At 43.8% G+C, this 21,650-nt stretch overlaps 1 protein-coding gene across 6 annotated transcripts in view; it reads left to right on the top strand.

Moving 5' to 3' along the window:
- Positions 1–21,650, top strand: part of arhgap23a (Rho GTPase activating protein 23a) — a 482,417-nt gene that overhangs the window by 409,585 nt on the left and 51,182 nt on the right. For all 6 annotated transcript variants that reach the window (XM_070864541.1, XM_070864540.1, XM_070864539.1 and 3 more), the window contains 4 exons: positions 1,050–1,211; positions 2,782–2,893; positions 8,372–8,429; positions 19,988–20,125. In XM_070864541.1, the coding sequence (XP_070720642.1) occupies positions 1,050–1,211; positions 2,782–2,893; positions 8,372–8,429; positions 19,988–20,125 (470 nt within the window). The remainder of the gene's footprint in view (positions 1–1,049; positions 1,212–2,781; positions 2,894–8,371; positions 8,430–19,987; positions 20,126–21,650) is intronic.

The following is a 21,650-nucleotide window of genomic DNA, read 5'->3' as shown; positions in this document are numbered from 1 at the left end:
TTGGTGGTATTTCTCCAGCGATTTGAGGTGAATACTGTACATGGTCTATGGGGGAATTGATGTCTTTTTGGATTGCCTCGCTCTGTGCTGTAAGATCTGATGGTTCTATTTTGCGGTAGTAACTAGAGAAACTGATCTTACTCGCGCTCTATTGCATAATCCCTGTTTCTATAAGGAGTCCATGGCTGCCCTCCTCAAACAATATTATGTTCTGTTTATCGTCCATGTAAATATGATGGGTACCAGAAAAAGCTATCTCGTGCAGACATAATGCACAGGCATAATAAAATGGTGCTCAGGAATGAAATTCTAAAATGTCACTTATCTACCTAAGCTGTAATGGTATACACCATGCTGTGTTGTGTCAGGAAACAGTAAAAATGTTGCTATCCACATTTACAACAGTTGGCAGCCAAGTATGTTATTTCTGTTGATAATTGGTCCAAGGTGTGAAGGATTTAATTTGCAATAGTATTCATGCAGTAATGCAATAAATAGTCCCATTATTGCAGATTGACAGGAAATTTGATTCAAAACAGCCTTAGACTGTGTAATAGTTGGATATGCCAATCATTTTAATGTGTGAATTGCACCAGTTTTAAGATTCCCACTTTGGTTAAAAACCCTGCAAGTTCAACTGGTGTGTCGGTTACACCTCTATATTTAGTAAACCTCCGTAGAATTTACAGTAGAAATATTTTAGTTCTTAATTATATTTATGCTTCAATTTTAACCATAATGTTTGTTGTGAATGGGAACAGATCTGTACAGGGAAACTATATTTGTCTTGAGGAAGATTTGATTTGACCAGAGTTGATTTGAAATGAGCCAAACTCTATTATAACTGTATGTACTTCACTGGGACATCCTGAGGTTGTAAAAGGCGGTATATAAATGCAAGTCTTTTTTTAATGTGAAAAGTTGTAAATATTTAACATTTGGTTCCCCTGATTGCAGTAGTATAAACAAAGCTTTTTATCACATGGATACAGAAGATGAATTTATTCATTGTTTCTCCCCCTCCCCGCCCCGCCTTTTTTCCTCCACAGATGAGCCAACAAGTCCAAGCATTGACATGGTGGCAGGTCACATTCCTGCCTCAGCTGTTGTTTCAGGTGGTCAGAAGTCAGCACCAACTATCATCACTAGTCCTGCTTCTCCAACCTTCACCTTCCCCCTCGTGCACCCACGCCATTACTCTCAGGATTGCAGTAAGTTTGCATGTGTTCTAATTTTGCTAATGTTTTACATAAGACAGTGAATAATTAGTGAGACAAATGGTTTCATCAGTGAGCAAAGAACCATGATCGACAGAGTAGAATGTTTTAAGCGTACAATAGTCTTTGAGTATAATGTGCATTTCCCCCTCCCCACCCCCCCTCCAAAATATACTTCAAAAATAAAGTGCTTATTAAATACAATACAAAAATTTCTAACATTCAGTTCAAAAGTGAAACTGGCCAGTAAAAATATATAACTTATGGTATGTGATGGTGTGATCCAGTGAATATGTGGATCACTGGAAGAATTCCTACCATTTCCACTTTTTTCATTTAGGTAGCATGTCCTCAGTTCCTTGGGATGGAATACATGTAGGTTGTTCATTTTATTTATAGGGCACATCCAATTGTCTCACACTGTGGTCCTATTGCCAGAGAGTAACAATGGCACCGGAACAATATTAAGAGGTTTGCTCTCTGAGCTGCAGATAGATTCAGAATGAACAAAATCCAAGGGACACCCTAGCACCTTCTCTATGAGAAAAGTGAAAATTGCTGCTTTGTTAAACCTTCACCAAATTGAGATGTCTTGCCTCCAAACAAGCCTCCCCTTAATGCTTTTGTGGCACTCTTCTATTTACATAGTACCTTACTGAGTCTCATAAATGTCTCAAAACATTTCCCAATTAATTACTTTGAAACGCTGCCACTGTTTTTTTTGTAGGCCAAGAAAAGCAAATGTAAACCTTACTAAATTATTAAAGTTTTTCTTCCTGGTTGGTGGTGGTTTGTAAAATTATATATTTATGTTAATTAATTTTGAATTTGCATCAAAACAAACAGTTGGCATAATGTCATTGGAAAAAAGGCACTAAATATAGCTGGTGCCATTGTGAAGTACATTGAAGCTCTAACATGCTGTCATGAAATAATAGAATATGGATTTTTAGTTACATTCCCGACGCACCTATCTTGGTGTAAGGGGAGACAACAAGCTAGACACAGGGAGGTTTGTAAACCAGAGACTGGTGCACAATAGAATTGGCAGAGACCTAGAAATGGGTTAACCTGGGCTTGCTTAATTAGTAATGATCAAGAACATGAGTGAGGCCTGTCAATAGGTTTCTGGTGGGGAGGTTGAGATACTACCTGAATATATATCTGTTTACAAAGTTATTATGTGCATTTCAGTAGTGCAGAGTTTGAGAGTTTCGTTCGCATGTTCTCAGCGGGGAGCCAATAGAGAATCAAAAGTCTTAACCAATACCCACTGAGCCAAGAAAAGCACAAGATCTGTTGTACCGGTGCAAAACTGTTTGAAAGTCAATAATCACACATTTGAAGTTTCTCATGGCACCTGCAACACAATATCCATAGCCAATAATGAACAAATTTACAGCAAATACAATATTGGCAACTGCACTTCAGCCACAATGCACAGTGGGTAACAGACAAGTTACCATTTCATGCTGTGGTTATTGAATTGGGTATTATCCAGTGTCACAATGTTATTTTTCCCTATTTGCCTTGCTTTGCCTGTGACACTTGTTTCTTCTATTAGGCAACATTAAAGCCAGTCGACGGTCTTCATACCTTCTTGCCATAACAACAGAGAGGTCAAAATCCTGTGATGAAGGACTGAATACGTATCGCGATGAGGGAAAAGTGTACTCGTAAGTTTTTCTTTAAGGATGGGTTCTCTCATAAGAGTGCACACATAAAAGCCATGGTGTTTCTTTTTAAGGAATTAATGCTCACAGTAATTAGATTCACAGCATGTCACACACTCGGGTTAAAGCTCACAAGCTCAATATTTTGTTAAATGGGGAAAGAGTGTCTGAATCATTTAGAAAATACAAGTATCAAGCATGGCTAAAAAAAATCTGAAAAATTAGTTATATTTATTTCAAATGTGCTTGATAGTAGTGATTATTAATGAGGCCTGTTAAAGGGCACTTTCTATCAATAAACCAGGCACATGTCTATATTCCAAGAAAGTGTATTTAAAAAGTGTAAAGTCTGCTCGCGAATCAGAAGCCAATCTGAATCCTAAATTTTAAAAGATCCTCTAAATTTCCTTATATTTGGTAAAAGAAAAAAAGACTTGGACTTATAAAGTGCCATTCACGACCACTGGATATCGCAAAGTGCTTAACAGTCAATGAATTACTTTTGGAATGTAGTCACTGTTGTAATGTGGGAAACGCAGCAGCCAATTTGCACACAAGCAAGCTCCCACAAACAGCAACGTGATAATGACCAGATAATCTGTTTTTTTTTAATGTTGATTGAGGGATAAATATTGGCCAGGACACTGAGCCAGGATAACTTCCCTGCTCTTCTTCGAAATAGTGTCATGGGATCTTTTACATCCACCTGAGAGAGCAGACAGGGCCTCGGTTTAACGTCTCACCTGAAAGATGGCACCTCTGACAGTGCAGCACTCCCTCAGTATTGCACTGGAGTGTCAACTTAGATTTTTTGTGCTCAAGTACCTGGAATGGGACTTGAACCCACAACCTTCTGACTCAGAGGCGAGAGTGCTACCTACTGAGCCACAGCTGATACTGTAACAAGCTATCTGCCTCAGAGTAATGCCTCAATTACTGGGCACAACTGAAGCAGTACTGCACTGCAGTGACAATATACTTTTAACCTATTCCTTTACATGGGGTCTGTTCTCATGAGCAGGATCATTTTATGAGGCATTAAAGGTTATTAATGTCTAATTGAACAGCATTTATTAAAGGATAAGATCCATTGAATGTAACAGAATCAATTAAAATGGAAATTAAAAACAAAATACTGGATGTAAACTGCAGGCTATACTACATCTGAAAAGAGAAAAGGCAAGTTGAATGTTTTTGGTGAGACTGCTGATCTGAATTATCAATCTCGGCTTTCAAGGGTGTTCTTGATCTCAATGAAAGCTGAAATAGAACAGCTAACACAGCACCTTTCACAATAGTTACCAACACCTGTGTATAAGCACACCTTGTGCATTTTTATCAGCGCCGTAACATTTGGCCTCATTATAATTTGTGTTATGTATATAAACATTGTAACTGTGTAAGACTTGCCACCAGAGGGCGCAACTGTTGGAGGCCCAAGGGTCACCTGCACACCTCGTGCAAGGGAGTATAATAGATTGTCTTCCATGCTGCTTAGGCACTCTGGAGTTGTATTAAAGAGACTAAGCTCACATCAGTTTTAGCTCACAGTATTCAGTCTTGTGGAGTTCTTCCATACTTAACAATTGGCGACAAGTAACAGATTACGAACTTTCACGCGGTCATGGCCGCCGTTGGTATTTTAGAGAGATTTGTAGAGGGTGATGATTGGGAAGCCTTCGTTGAGCATCTCAACCAATACTTCGTGGCCAACAAGCTGGATGGGGACGATAAAGCGATCAAGTACAGGGCAATTCTCCTCACTGCGTGCGGGTCCACAATATACGGCCTCGTCAAGAATCTTCTAGCACCGGAGAAACCAGCGGAGAAGACATATACAGAGGTGTGCACACTGGATCGGTACTACCTCAAGCTGAAGGAGAGTGTCTTAATGGCCAGGTATCACTTCTACATGCACCACCGCTCCGAGGGCTAGGACGTGGCGAGTTATGTCGCCGACCTGAGACGCCTTGCGGGAACTTGCGAATTTGCTGGATTTTTGGGGGAAATGCTGCGGGACCTTTTTTGTGCTTGGCATTGGCCACGAGGTCACCCTTCGCAAGCTGCTGTCTGCCGAATCCCTAGACCTGAGCAAGGCCATCACGATAGCTCAGGCATTCATATCCACGAGCGATAATACCAGAGAGATATCTTTCCAGCATCGAAGCTCACCGGCAAGTACTGTGCATAAAATAACGTCGCTAGCAGGCAGAACTGCATATGGCAGGGTCTACACGCCTGCAGCTGCAAGGCCTAGGATGACTCTGAGTCCGCCATCGGGCGTGAATGCAAATCCATTAGCAACATGTAATCATCGAGCCCATCAATGTCGATTCAAGCACTGTGTACAAAGGCTGCGAAACAATGGGGCACTTCCAGCGAATGTGCAAGAGTGCTGCAACTCGCCATGTGGCAGAGTCGGCAGAGGATGATCAATCCGGCGCGGATCACACAGAACAAACTGACATGCAAGATTGACATGCATCAATACACATAAAGAACTGTTTATATACCACAGGTGCCCTTTCGGGATTCGCTCGGCTGCTGCCATCTTCCAGAGGAACATGGTGAGTCTGCTGAAATCAGTTCCGCGCACTGTTGTGTTTCACGACGACATCCTGATCATCGGCCATGATACCATCGAACACCTGCACAACCTGGAAGCGGTTCTAAGTCGTCTAGACAGAGTGGGACTCCGGCTGAAACGCTCCAAGTGTGTTTTCCTGGCGCCAGAGGTCGAATTTTTGGGGAGAAAGATTGTGGCAGATGGCATCAGATTCACAGACTCAAAGACAGAGGCCATCAAGAATGCACCCAGACCACAGAATGTGACGGAGCTGCGTTTGTTCCTGGGACTCCTCAACTATTTTGGTAACTTTCTACCCGGGTTAATCACTTTGCTGGAACCGTTGCACATGTTGATACGTACTGGGTTTGGGGTAAATCTCAAGAGACAGCCTTTGAGAAGGCCAGAAACCTACTTTGTTCTAATAAGTTACTTTTACTGTATGACCCTTGTAAACGATTAGTGCTAGCTTGTGATGCATCTTCATACAGGGTCAGCTGTGTGTTATAGCAAACCAATGTTTCGGGCAAACTTCAACCAGTTGCATACACGTCTAGAAGTCTGTCTAAGGCTGAAAGAGCCTACAGTATGGTCGAGAAAGAGGCTTCAGCATGTGTATATAGGGTTAAGAAAATACACCAATACCTATTTGGACTTTGTTTTGAGCTTGAAACCGACCACAAACTGCTCATTTTAATGTTTTCGAAAAGCAAAGGCATAAACACCAATGCTTCGTCCCGCATCCAAAGATGGGCATTAACATTGTCCGCCTATGACTATGTTATCCGCCACAGACCAGGCACAGAGAACTGTGCTGATGCCCTCAGTCGGTTACCAGTGTCCACTGCTTTTGAGAGTGAGGGGTCACCCCTCACTGCTCGCCAGATCAGGACCTGGACCAGCCAGGATCCTGTGCTATCACTTGTAAAAAGTTGCGTCCTCAATAGAAGCTGGTTGGCCGTTCCCGGCGAGATGCAAGATGAACTTAATGCAAAATGTCCATCCAGTCAGATTGTCTCTTATGGGGTAATCGCGTGGTTTTGCCAAAAAAAGGCAGGGAAACATTTATATGCGACCTACACAGTACCCACCCAGGCATAGTCATGATGAAGGCTATAGCCAGGTCGCATGTTTGGTGGCTCGGCATTGGACTCGGACTTGGACTTAGAGTCATGCGTACACCAGTGCAACACGTGCTCACAACTGAGCAATGCACTAAGGGAGGCTTCATTGAGTCTGTGATCATAGCCCTCCAAACCGTGGTCCAGGATCCACATAGATTTTGCTGGCCCCTTTCTCGTAAAGATGTTTTTAGTTGTAGTAGACGCTTACTCTAAATGGATTGAATGCATAATCCAGCACATCCACTGCCACCATTGAAAGCCTCCTGGCTATGTTCGCCACCCATGGCCTGCCCAATGTCTTTGTCAGTGACAATGGACCGTGTTTCACCAGCTCGGAATTCAACGAGTTTATGACCCGCAATGGCATCAAGCATGTTGGGGAAGTCCAGAACCAGGGGACACATTCTTAGGATAATGGGTATTCCATTTAGTAGTCTATTTAGTACTGAGATGAGTAGAAACTTCTTCACTCAGAGATTTGTTAACCTGTGGAATTCCCTGACGCAGAGAGTTGATGCCAGTTCATTGGATATATTCAAGAGGGAGTTAGATATGGCCCTTATGGCTATGGGGATCAAGGGGTATGGAGAGAAAGCAGGAAAGGGGTACTGAGGGAATGATGAGCCATGATCTTATTGAATGGTGGTGCAGGCTCGAAGGGCTGAATGTCCTACTCCTGCACCTATTTTCTATGTTTCTATGTCGGGTTTGCCCTGTTTAAGCCCGCATCCAATGGTCAAGCGGAACGGGCAGAGCTTGAAACGTGTGACGGAAGGCTCCTTGCAGTCCCACTTATCTCAGGTTCTGCTCAGCTACCGGACATGACCCCACTCACTCACTGGGGTTCCCCCTGCAGAATTGTTAATGAAGAGAGCACTCAAAACCAGGTTCTCCCTAGTCCACCCGGATCTAAATGATCATGTGGAAACCCGGCATCACCAGCAAAACATGTACCACGATCGTGCGGCTGTATCGCGTGACTGATGTTAACGATCCTGTGTTTGCCCCTAATTACGGTCATGATCCTAAATGTGTCGCTGGCACTGTCTTGGCCAAGGAGGGGAATAAAGTGTTTATAGTCAAACTATTGAATGGACAAATATGCAGAAAGCATTTGGATCAGACCAAACTGTGGTTCACCGACAACCAGCAACAACCTGAAGAGGACATCACCATCATCGATCCACCAACACACACCCAACCAGTAATCGACCTCGCTGTCAATCAAGATGAACCCACCATTCCTAACAGTCCTGTCCGACCAGCCACGCTGCAGTGCAGCAATGGTCCGACCAGCTCACCCATGCCATAGTTTGAACTCAGACGATCAACCAGGAAGCTTAGGGCCCCGGATCGTCTCAACTTGTAAATAATTTGTATCAAAGACTTTTGTGCGGGGGCGGGGGGGGGGGCGAAAGAGTGATGTTATATATGTAATCATTGTAACTGTGTAAGACTTGCCACCAGAGAGCGCAACTGTTGGAGGCCCAAGGGTCACCTACACACCTCGTGCAAGGAAGTATAAAAGGTTGTCTGCCGTGCTGCTTAGGCACTCTGGAGTTGTATTAAAGAGACTAAGGTCACATCAATTTTAGCTCACAGTACTCAGTCTTGTGGAGTTCTTCCATATGCAACAATTTGTACCATTTTTTAAACCTAAAACAGCAACCATAAAATAAGTGTCACTTACTTATATTCACAATTCATAACCACATCCTATTATAATTAGGTGCAGATATGTCCAAGAAGTTGATATATTTTGATCCTGGTTATGTTCTTCATTTTTATTAGGAAATTGCCAAAACGGGTTCCAAGTCTGAAGATGCTGAGGAACTTTTTCACAGATGGGGTAAGAGCTGATTTAGAAATGAGAGTGGAGAAAAATGAGTAACTAACAGTATTGTTCGCCAGCGGAGTCACCATTAATGATACTCTGCACTAATGAAGTACAGATAGTCTAGATGTTAGCTTTGTTTGGCCCGCATTAACCTGCTCCTTAAATGGACGCTGTGACACAAACTGAGAGTGGTCAGGATCAGCTACAAACGCTACTTATTCTGTTGTTTGCGATACTTTTACTGCCCTTTAATATAACCTACTTAGTAAGTAAATGCTGATTAATAGCCGCATTGTGACATCCCCTCCAAATCTACATCCACATTGCTGCAATACCCAAGTCAAACCTGTTGCTGAAGGAATATGCTTATGTAATGGGCACAGCTCCAGATTTTGAGACATTAAAGATTAATAGTTTCTGAAACTGAAATTTTTTTTAAAGTACAAGATCCATTTAGAGTTAATTAAAATTAAAATAAAAACACCGTGGAATTCTCTTTGGAGTTGAATCCTCACCAGACTTAACTGGAATAGTACATAAATGAGGTTTAATATTGGTCACCTTTTATGTTTGCTTTGAGGCTCGTTTCTGAGTTGGGCACTGGTCCAGTCATGTACATGAATTTGCATTATTCTTTAACCACAGGAAAATCCAATAGGAGTATTTTCAGTTCAAATTATTTCCGCCCCCCCCCCCCCCCTCCCCAAGTTATTAAAAAAAAACCTTCAAATAATCAAAAAAAACATCAAAATCCATACCCGAGTGGGCACCTGACATTTTGGGTCTCTGTTGTAACTGATGGGTGAAACTCCATGCATCCTGGAATGTCTTCGTTAATTGTAGAGTTGTGTCTTCAGAGAAGCCTGGGAGTGACCTCCCCTTTGGTGAGAAATTTGACAATTTTCAGAACACTCTGTGGCATAAATGGGGAGTCAAGATCGGGTGTTGTCTTCAGTTGAAGCAGCGTCCTACCTTTCTATCCTTATTTTTTTGATACTTTAATTTTTGTATTGTCATATAGAAATAGAAAAACTTACTCAAATTTGGGAAGTAGAGTTGGTTGGAATATAGGCATGTCTCTGCTGTAAAGGTTAAAGTACTGTGTCGCCACAGTATGCCCATTGGTGGAATGCTGTATTTACAGTGCGACAATATTAAACAGGCGGAGTCCATTATAAATGTAGACATAGGAATATATAATGGGAAAAAAGTTGACACGAAAGTGTGACAAAATGTGACAACAGGAGATTATTGCAGACGTAATATTTTTAATATATTAATGAATTGTCTTATTTTGAATTAGAGGAGTACTTTGAGCAAAAAAAACCAGTCCCATTCTTTTTGGGATATATTTTCCACCCCAAGTGGACTTTGGGCGGCTGCTCGCTAGTCCTTGCATGAGGACAGAATGACCGGGTGAACATTTCCACTGAGCAGTAGGTAATTGCCACCATTTTCAAGGCACTGAAGCCCTGTTTCTGCTGCCGGCAGGTCTGAAAATTCAGCCAAATGTGTCTTTGATTGCATTTAAAGAACCTTGTGTATAATATTGATTGCGCTATCCATCGTACATTGCAGAAACTTATGAACAGGGAAAAAGGTCTTAACTAATTCCTGTGATACTAATGACTGAGGCCTATTTCCCAAAGGTAATGCATTTGGGGAAGGCTAACCAGGCAAAGGAATACACATTAAATGGTAGGACAGTGAGCAGTGTAGAGGAACAAAGAGACCTTGGAGTGCATGTCCACAGATCCCTGAAGGTAGCAAGCCAGGTAGATAAGGTAGTTAATGTTGTGTATCTGTAAAGCATGCACTCCCATGTTCCGCCACCAGGGAGCACATCCCTTGAAGTCCCAAGGGATCCCAGCATCCCTTGGAAGCACTGTATATAAGCCAATCCCTAAGGCCTGTTCCTCACTCTGGAGTGTCTTAATAAAGACTAAGGTCACTGTTACTTTAACCTCCCTGTGTGCAGCCTCATCTGTGTTAGGAACACAATAACTGGCGACGAGTATACGAATCCAACGCAAAGATGCAGCAAACTTTGGGCATCCTGGTGAAGTTCTCGGAGGATGAGGACTTGGAAGCCGATGTAGAATGGCTAGACCAGTACTTTGTAGCCAACGAGCTGGGCGGAGAAGGAAGCGCTGCAAAAAGGAGAGCGGTCCTCCTCATGGTCTGCAGGGCACCAACCTACAGCCTCATGAAGAATCTTCTGGCTCCGGTGAAACCCACAGATAAGCCATATGAGGAGCTGTGTACACTGGTTCGGCAGCATCTTAACCTGAGGGAAAGCGTGTGGATGGCACGGTATCGGTTCTACACGTGCCAGGGATCTGAAGGTCAGGAAGTGGTGAGCTATGTCGCCGAGCTAAGGCGACTTGCAGGACAGTGTGAGTTTGATGACTACCTGGACCAGATGCTCAGAGACTTTTTTGTACTGGGCATTGGCCACGAGACCATCCTACGAAAACTTTTGACTGTAGAGACACCGACCCTCAGTAAGGCCATTGCGATAGCACAGGCGTTTATGTCCACCAGTGATAACACCAAACAAATCTCTCAGCACACGAGTGCTAGCAATATTCATAAATTAACTGGAACTGTTTGTGAGCAGAAATGTACAGGGAAGAAACCACGAGTCTGCAACTGCCAGCAGACCTCAGGTATTACCAAGGTGACTCAGAGTCCGCAACAAAGGATGAATGCAAGGCAATTCACACCTTGTTGGCGTTGTGGAGGCTTCCATTCAGCCTATTCATGCCGCTTCAAAGGGTATGTTTGCAAGAGCTGTGGAACAATGGGGCACCTCCAACGCAAGCTCCAGCTGCAAGCTCTGCAAAACCTGCTAACCACCACATGGCAGAGGAAGATCGGTCCATGGTGGATCAAAGCAATTTCTAGCCTCAGAGAGGAGGCAGATGCTGTAGTACACGGGGTGCGCACATTTTTGATGAAATGTCCATCTATAATGCTAAATGTAAAATTGAATGGCTTACCCGTAGCCATGGAATTGGACACTGGCGCTAGCCAATCCATCATGAGTAAAAAGATGTTTGAGAGACTGTGGTGCAACAAGACACTCAGATCAGTCCTGAGCCCCATCCACACGAAACTGAGAACGTACACCAAAGAGCTCATCGCTGTCCCGGGCAGTGCCATGGTCAAGGTCACCTACGAGGGCATGGTGCACGTACTGCCACTCTGGATTGTCCCGGGCGATGGCCCCACACAGCTTGGAAGGAGCTGGCTGGGCAAAATCCGCTGGAACTGGGATGACATCCGAGTGCTATCACATGTCGATGAGGCCTCATGTACCCAGGTTCTTAACAAATTTCCTTCCCTTTTTGAGCCAGGCATTGGAAACTTTTCCAGGGCGAAGGTGCGGATCCACTTGGTCCCACAAGGTGCGAGCGGTACCTCACATGATGAGGGAGAGAGTGGAAATCGAGCTGGACAGGCTGCAATGCGAGGGCATCATCTCCCCAGTGGAATTCAGCGAGTGGGCCAGCCCGATTGTTCCAATACTCAAAAGTGATGGCAAGGTCAGGATTTGCGGCGATTATAAAGTAACTATTAATCGTTTCTCGCTACAGGACCAATACCTGCTACCTAAGGCAGACGACCTATTTGCGACGCTGGCCGGAGGCAAGACGTTCACCAAGCTCGACCTGACTTTGGCCTACATGATGCAGGAGCTGGAGGAGTCTTCGAAGGGCCTCACCTGCATCAACACGCACAAGGGACTGTTCATCTACAACAGATGCCCGTTTGGAATTCGGTCAGCTGCAGCGATCTTCCAGAGAAACATGGAGAGCCTACTCAAGTCGGTACCACGCACGGTGGTTTTTCAGGATGACATATTGGTCACGGGTCGGGACACCGTCGAGCACCTACAAGACCTGGAGGAGGTCCTCCAGCGACTGGATCGCGTAGAGCTGCGGCTGAAGAGATCGGAATGCGTCTTCTTGGCAACAGAAGTGGAGTTTTTGGAGAGAAACATCGCGACGGACGGCATTCGGCCCACAGACGCCAAGACAGAGGCTATCAGGAACGCACCCAGGCCACACAACGTCACGGAGCTGCGGTCGTTCCTGGCACTCCTCAACTATTTTGGTAACTTCCTACTGGGGTTAAGCACCCTCTTAGAGCCCCTACATGTGCTATTGCGTAAAGGTGAGAACTGGGTATGGGGAAAAAAACAAGTAATTGCTTTTGAGAAAACCAGAAACATTTTATGCTCCAACAAGCTGCTTGTATTGTATAACCGGTGTAAAAGACTTGTGCTAGTATGTGATGAGTCGTCGTATGGAGTCGGGTGTGTATTACAACAAGCTAACGTTGTGGGGAAGTTGCAATCTGTCGCCAGTGCCTCCAGGAGTTTGTCTAAGGCTGAGAGGGCCTACAGCATGATTGAGAAAGAGGCATTAGCGTGTGTGTTCGGGGTAAAGAAAATGCATCAGTATCTGTTTGGCCTCAAATTTGAGCTGGAAACTGATCACAAGCCCCTCATATCCCTGTTCGCTGAAAACAAGGGGATAAATACTAATGCCTCAGCCCGCATACAAAGGTGGGCACTCGCGCTATCAGCGTATAACTATATCATCCGCCACAGGCCAGGCACCGAGAACTGTCTGGATGCACTCAGTCGGCTACCATTGCCCACCACGGGGGTGGAAATGGCGCAACCTGCAAACTTGTTGATGGTGGCGCAGCCCGCAGACTTGTTGATGGTCATGGAAGCGTTTGAAAATGATAAATCACCTGTCACGGCCCGCCAGATTAGGACTTGGATCAGCCAAGATCCTCTGCTGTCCCTAGTAAAAAACTGTGTACTGCATGGGAGCTGGGCCAGCATCCCCGTTGAAATGCAAGAGCTAATCAAGCCGTTCCAGCGGCGAAAGGACGAGTTGTCCATTCAGGCAGACTGCCTATTGTGGGGTAGTGCTACCCAAAAAGGGCAGGGAGAAGTTCATCTCGGATCTCCACAGCACACACCCGGGTATAGTAATGATGAAAGTGATAGCCAGATCCCACGTGTGGTGGCCCGGTATCGACTCTGACTTAGAGTCCTGTGTACGGCAATGCAGCATGTGTGCTCAGTTGAGCAACGCCCTCCAGACCATGGTCGAGGATCCATGTCGACTATGCGGGCCCGTTTCTCAGTAAAATGTTTCTGGTGGTGGTGGATGCTTTTTCAAAATGGATTGAATGTGAAATAATGGCGGGAAGCACCGCCACTGCCACCATTGAAAGCCTGAGGGCCATGTTTGCCACGCACGGCCTGCCTGACATACTGGTCAGTGACAACGGGCCATGTTTCACCAGTGCCGAATTTAAAGAATTCATAACCAACAATGGGATCAAACATGTCACCTCAGCCCCGTTTAAACCAGCCTCCAATAGGCAGGCAGAGCAGGCAGTACAAACAATCAAACAGAGCCTGAAACGAGTCACAGAAGGCTCACTCCACATCCGCCTGTCCTGAGTACTGCTCAGCTACTGCACAAGACCCCACTCGCTCACAGGGGTGTCCCCGGCTGAACTACTCATGAAAAGGACACTTAAAACCAGACTCTCGCTGGTTCACCTCAACCTGCATGATCAGGTAGAGAGCAGGCAGCAGCAACAAAATGTAAATGATGGTCGCGCCACTGTGTCACAGGAAATTGATCTGAATGACCATGTGTATGTGCTAAATGATGGACATGGTCCCAAGTGGATCGTGGGCACGGTGATAGATAATGGACAGATTTGCAGAAAGCACCTGGACCAAACGAGGCTGCGGTTCACAGACTGCCCTGAACAACCCACAGCAGACATCATCTTTTTCGAGACCACAACACACACCCAAAGGATTAACGACACCACCCCGGACCAGGAAATCGAATCTATCACGCCCAACAGCCCTGCATGGCCAACAACACGCCAGCCTAGCGAGGGCACAGCCAACACACCAGAATAGACATTTGTACCGAGGCGATCCACCAGGGAAAGAAAGGCTCCCGACCGCCTCACCTTGTAAATAGTTTTCACTTTGACTTTGCAGGAGGTGAATGATGATGTGTATCTGTAAAGCATGCACTCCCATGTTCCGCCACTTGGGAGCGCACCCCTGAAGACCCAAGGGATCCCAGCATTCCTTGGGAGCACCGTATATAAACCAGCCCCTAAGGACTGTTCCTCACTCTGGATTTGTCTTAATAAAGACTGAGGTCACTGTTACTTTAACCTCCCTGTGTGCAGTCTCATCTGTGTTTGGAACAGAATAGTTAAGAAGGCATATGGAATACTTGCCTTTTTTAGCCGAGGCACAGAATACAAGAGCAGGGAGGTTATGCTTGAAATATATAAAACACCAGTTAGACCACAGCTAGAGTACTGCGTGCAGTTTTGGTCACCACATTACAGGAAAGACGTGATTGCAGTAGAGTGGGTATGGAGATTTACGAGGATGTTGCCTGGACTGGAGACTTTTAGCTATGAAGAAAGATTGGATAGGCTGGGTTTGTTTTCTTTGGGACAGAGAAGGCTGAGGGGGGGGGGGGCGCGACCTTATTGAGGTGTATAAAAAACAATGAGGGTCCTAGATAGAGTGGATAGGAAGGACCTATTTCCCTTAGCAGAGGGGTCAACAACCTGGGGGCATAGATTTAAAGTAATTGGTAGGAGATGTCAGGGAAATTTCTTCACCCAGAGGGTGTTGGGGATCTGGAACTCGCTGTCTGAAAGGATGGTAGAGGCAGAAATCCTCACCACATTTAAAAAGTGCTTGGATGTGCACTCGAAGTGCCGTAACCTACAGGGCTGCAAACCAAGAGCTGGAAAGTGGGATTAGTCTGGATAGCTCTTTGTCAGCCGGTGCGGAAACAATGGGCCGAAATGGCTTCCTTCCGTGCTGTAAAGTTCTATGATTATATGATTCTCAGATCATCAACACTGGTCCATGATTAAGGTAGGTTCCACCATGGTTCCAATGTATTGTTGAATAGTAATGGAGTTCCTGGTTTGTACATGCCTGGAATGAGCAATGCCTAGTTCAACAATGAACAAAGCAAATACAAAAAGTCACCCTCACGAAGTTCCATTTATGCATCATTCCAGTGAGAGTCTCGTGAGGATTCAACTCGAGATGGCATCCCTCAATGTGAACCTTGCACTCTGAAGCTATTATGGAAACTTATTCCTACAGCAATGAATTTGAGTAAACACCAGCCTGGAGGCCAAAGTGCACCTATCAATCATTGCTTGCTTGTCTCCAGGTAACAGGGGAGGTCACTTTAATGGGCCAGTATCGTCTTTACGCCAACTGTTACCTTCATCTGTGTGAGTAGATTCTAAGGGTTCATGGGTCATCTCCACGGTACCTGAATGACTTCAATCGGAAATAAAAACCTCAAATTCTGGAACTACAGCAGGTCAATAAGCACCTGAAATACATTAATGGGCTAATGAATTTAGTCGGACCTTTTATCAGTTTGACTGTTCATGACCAAAATCTTGGCCTCGTTCTTCTTTCAGATGCTGACTGTTCTGCATATTTCCAACATTTTCTGATTCTATTTCAGATTACCAGCATTCAAGAAGTGTGTAATTAGTATACCGTAATTATAATCCTTAGAAGTTGTGCTTTCAGTGATCAACAGTTTAAGCATAGCTTCTGGCTAGGGTAATTGCTGAATCTGTGGCAATGAATAAACCATTTTTTAATGTAGAGTAAAGCATTCAGTGATGGAAAAATAGCAAAACTGTTACATTATTTATAAAATGTAAGTTTTCATTTCTGCGCCAATTAGTAAGGAAAAACATGGCCTTTCACGACAACGCAAAGATGATGTAAACTTCTGACCTGTAAATATTGCACGCCATTCACTGGAGAAGTGTACAGCATCATCTGAGCTGAATTACCGTGACATTTTTCAAAGGATGCGTTGGGATCTATATGAAAGAACCATTCAGTTCCTAGAGATTATAAACTGTGAATCCTGGAAATCTACAATTTAGAAACCGGTAATGTACAGCAGGTCAGACAACATCAGAAGGAGGAAGACGGTTTAACAATTGTGTTGGAGCTCTTTGTGAGTGAAAGGGTCCCGCCCAAAACATTAACCTGCCTTTTTTTCAGATGTGCAGAGACCTGCTGTGCACTGTTCAGCAGTTTCTATTTTTAATCTAGCACCTAAAGATTAGCACTTCTTAGAAATTACATTTCAGATACCTGTAGGCATCATACTGCACTTAATTTCTATTCAGATATTGCTTCACTAACTGCTAATGAGGATCCCAATTCTGATTATACATATTTTGGTTAGATCTTTTGCCCAAGGTGTAAAGTATGTTCCCCTCAATTTTTTTTTTCCTTAAAATTTCCAAGTAATTTTTCTCCCCTCTAGGCTCCTCCGTTTGTAAGTGTTCTTTTTAATATGCAATCATTTTCCGGTGGGGGCTCTGGATAGATCAGGGGTGGGACTTTTGCTGATTCTTCCCCCTGTCTAAGGTTGCTGCAATAAATTCAAGTACTCCAGTTGCTGCCTTGGTTGAGATCGGCTAATTGAACAAGCTTTTTTTTTTAAAAACAGCAATCCAAAGTCTAAGTGTGTGAGTACTCGCACTAGAATTGCAGCAATGTGTATTGGCAATCCTGGCCAGTTTGACGAGTCTGGTGGCTTTGTTCTGAAAGCCAGTCTGCAGCTGCCAGATATTAACTAGTTGGTGTCTGAAGTGAGACTGCTAAGGTGTGTGTGGGGAGCTGTGAAAGCCGTCATATCTGTTCATGACCAAAGTTATTGTTTGCTTTCTTGACCAGAGCTCCATTTCATGGATGCAATGAGAAACTGATTGAAAAATAAATGGTATTATTTTGGCACTGTATTTCTTTGAACACCAACACGATTTTCCTTACAGCATCTTAGGAGCAAGTCAATTGCCTTTTGCTATTGGCCCAGGGGTCCTACAAGGAGAGACATAAGAACATAAGAATTAGGAACAGGAGTAGGCCATCTAGCCCCTCGAGCCATTCAACAAGATTATGGCTGATCTGACTGTGGACTCAGCTCCACTTACCCGCCCGCTCCCCGTAACCCTTAATTCCCTTATTGGTTAAAAATTCTATCTGTGACTTGAATACATTCAATGAGCTAGCCTCAACTGCTTCCTTGGGCAGAGAATTCCACAGATTCACAACCCTCTGGGAGAAGAAATTCCTTCTCAACTCGGTTTTAAATTGGCTCCCCCGTATTTTGAGGTTGTGCCCCCTAGTTCTAGTCTCCCCGACCAGTGGAAACAATCTCTCTGCCTCTATCATGTCTATCCCTTTCATTATTTTAAATGTTTCTATAAGATCACCCCTCATCCTTCTGAACTCCAACGAGTAAAGACCCAGTCTACTCAATCTATCATCATAAGGTAACCCCCTCATCTCCGGACGATGGAAAGGGAGACAAAGTGGTTGCTAACAATGCTAAAATGATTAAATGGATTTGAATAAAGCAGTGACCAATAAAGGGGTTAACTGTAAAACAGTGCTAATTCTTTGTTCTATGATGATGATTTGTGTTGTTATATTCCTCACTTCAATTGTCGTATTTAGTTTTGAAGGCTAGTCAGTGTTGTAAATCTTAACATTCTATTGCAGGCAAGTGCAACAGTTATTTAGTACTTAAGACTACAATTCTGTATCCTGATGGCTTAAATTTGAAATACATTGATGTAGGTAATCTGTGGGGCTTGAATACTATTGAAATACAATTTCCCTCAGCAGCCCACAATGTCTCACATACAGCTCATATGAAGAGGGAAATGGTTTTTAAAATGTGTTTTTAACGCAACAAAATCTGGTTCTGGTACAAAGCATTAAATAAAACTTTCCTGTAAAAATCCAATTTAAGATACACTCTCACACTAGGACAGGCTAGGGGTGAGGTGTAAGAGTACATAACCCACACTTAAAACATCTGTCCAGAATCTCTGAATATTAAAAAAATAATTTCTTGAGTGCAAGTATCCAATATCATTTTTTACTTTTAAGAATGTCTTTTATTGATTTTAATCTCGACATGCAAGTGATTAATCTACTGGCCATGGGATCAATACTTGAATTGAAAATATAATGAGAAGGTCCCCAATTTGATCTCTGGACTATGCTGAGTCAGCTGATCTCAGCCAGTGCTGCAGTAGGAACAATGCAGTTGGCCTCATTCCCCTTGGGTTGGAGGGGGTGGGGGAATGGGGAAATCATCCAGTGTTGCCCCTCTTGATCAATACCGTGTGTGTGTGTATATCTGGTGAGGACAAGATTGGGCTTGGCTGTGATGCATCCTTCCCCACAGTCAAATAGCCTGCTAATCCTCACTGTCAAATCTCACAGAAATAGCAGCCATTTGGGCAAGATCCTGGAGGATGCAACATTCCCTCTAGGCTGTGTGGCCTTCCGTCGGTCCCGCACAGCCTCGGACTGGTTTTTCCAATGTGAAATTTCGCGCATGCGTGAAATTTTGAATGGGCTGCGTAGCCCGTTAAAGAGGCCATGTACCCAAAAAAATAATTAGGGGGACATTTGCGATTCCATGGTCATCCTCCCATAATAGAAAGCAACCAGCCAAAGGAGGTGAAAAGAAAAGAATCTGACAATACCCAAATTGGCATGGAGTTTCACAAAATGAACTTGCAGACCTACTTAAGCCTGTACATGCAGCCTCACACTAATGGAATGACCCAAATCGAGTTTGGTGTATCTGATCAGCATCTGTGTTAGTGGGCTCTCCATTCTTGTTTTTGCACATTGTCCTTGAAAGTTGTAAACAACGTGCAAAAAAAAAAATGTTGCAATGTTAATACAGCAAAACCAGGAATGTCACTTTCTTGTTCATCCAAATGGACTTCTTAAACTCCAACACATCAGCGGTGGAGGTTTGAATAACGTGTATTACAGATCTTTGTATTGTTAAACAAAAAGTTAAGACTTTTTGGTGGGAATTTTAACTCTTGGATAAGAGAGCGGCCTAGCAAGCAGCCGGACTGTCCACGAGCGGCAGTGGGAGGCCCAGACCATTTTAACAGCCGGACCTCATTAAATGGCCGGGGAAGTCGGTGGAAAACAGCAGAAAGTCTGAGCTGCCCGCTAGGTCCAAGGTAGGTGTGGGGACGGATGGAGGGTGAGTGGGTGGGGCGACAGGGGTTCCAGGGTGGTCAGCAGTTTGGGCGTCGGGCAGGGGAGGCCTACACTTCCCTTGTGGGGCCCTGAAAAGCCATCCTGCTCCTGGTCTTACAAAGGAAAGTTTTGATCTTGCCTTGCGGGACCTCTTCGGTGGTCTGACCAGGTTGCTGCTGTTGGGACGGCCTCTCACTCACTTCCTGGTTAAGATGGCATCGGGATCTCATTGATGTAATAGAACCCCAATTTGTATAAATGTATGAGGTTCCCGCCTGACTCGCGCAGGTGTCTCATACATCTGAAAAATCAGGCATTTTAAAATCGTAACAGATCGGGGATAAAGTGGAAATTAAAAAATTCTGGTTTTCACAAATTTTAAGGACAATTATTTACCATTTTCTTCTTTACTGTTTAGTCCTTAGAAAGCTTGGATGCTTCCGAAAACACCAGATCTAAGCGACATTCCACGTCTGACCTCTGTGATGTGACCTTCAGTGACGTCAGAAAGGAGGGATGGTTGTACTTTCGACAGCTTGTCACAGAGAAGGGAAAGGCAAGTCCTAACTCCACAGCAGCATCAAAGCTTGTGTTAAGCAGACCACTTAGTTATTTAGAAAGAACAAAAGGAAGAACTTGCATTTGTATAGCGCCGTTCACGATCTTGTAGCATCCCAAAGCATTTTACTTTTGAAGTGTAGTTACTGTTGTAATGTAGGGAAACTTTTAAGTTTATTATTATATATTAGTTAATATCTCCCAGCATTGCACATGGGAGTCAAGACACAGGTCTAGTCTTCAAGGGATGCTGAATTGGAAAATGCGGGATTATTGAACCAGGGCGCACACTTGCATTTTGACCTCCATTTTGAAGGCATGCATTCTGTCCTTATTTTTATGATACTTAGAAAAAACCTAAAGCAATTTAGAAAGCAGAGAGGGAGACTTAGTTGGAGTATAGTAATTTATCTGCGGTACAGGCTGAGGAGCAGGGAAAGAACTTGCATTTCTATGGCGCCTTTCACGACTTTAGGATGTCCCAAAGCGCTATTACAGCCATTGAAGTACTTTTGAAATGTAGTTACTGTTGTCATGTAGGAAATGCAGCAGCCAATTTTCACAAGCAAGGTTTAGCAATGACACGCCTGTCTAGATAATCTGTCTTTAGTTATGTTAAGAGATATATATTGGCCAAGACACCAGGAAAACTCCCGTCTTCTTTGAATGGTGTCAAAGGGTCTTTTATGTCCACCTGGGAGGGACGACAGGGCCATGGTTTGCCAGCTACATATAGGGTTGGGGTCGCTGTTTACTGAATTTGCATTTTAATGGTATCAACTGGACCTTTCAGTAATACGAAACTGCAGTGTATCACTGTTATGTACCATCTTCTATCTATTCTAGAGAGGAAGTGCTATGCTTCTATTGACCAGATAATATATGGCCTCTATAAAGATCCATAATCACATTTTACTTGGTATGATAAATGATTCTAATAAAAATAAAATACATAAAAATTAAAAATTCACACACACCAACGCACCATAGTACAAAGGTATTCCTGACCAGTAAACATTCAGAGTCTTTGCTATATCTACATTCTTCACAGATATGAAATCTATATAATTTGTTCTGTAATTGGGATGTCAGCAAAGGGCGTGTTATAACTCAAAGAAAGTATTCACAATTCCTTTATGGATTTTACATCATCTAGTGAAGGGTTATGAGGAGTGGGCAGGGAAGTGGAGTTGAGGCCAAGATCAGATCAGCCATAATCTTATTGAAAGGCGGAACAGGCTCGAGGGGCCAAATGGCCGACTCCTGCTCCTATTTCTTGTTGTTATTATGTAGTTTAAGAAAAGGTGAGAAACAATTATTTTACAACAATTAATACAAAGTTTCTTGTGACTTTTATTGTTCTCCAAAGAAAGTAGCTTCTCACAATCAGGAGGACAGGACGGACGGGTAACCTTTCCTCAACTCCCGATAATTCCATTCCATGATTGACTCACACTTTTTTTTTAAAACGCGCAAATTTAGGACTGATGTTAGGAAGTTGTTCTTCATGCAGTTATTAAGCA

Source organism: Pristiophorus japonicus, chromosome 21 (genome assembly GCF_044704955.1).
Source record: "Pristiophorus japonicus isolate sPriJap1 chromosome 21, sPriJap1.hap1, whole genome shotgun sequence".
NCBI classification, from domain to species: Eukaryota; Metazoa; Chordata; class Chondrichthyes; family Pristiophoridae; genus Pristiophorus; species Pristiophorus japonicus.
This window is presented reverse-complemented; position numbering and strand designations above follow the sequence as displayed.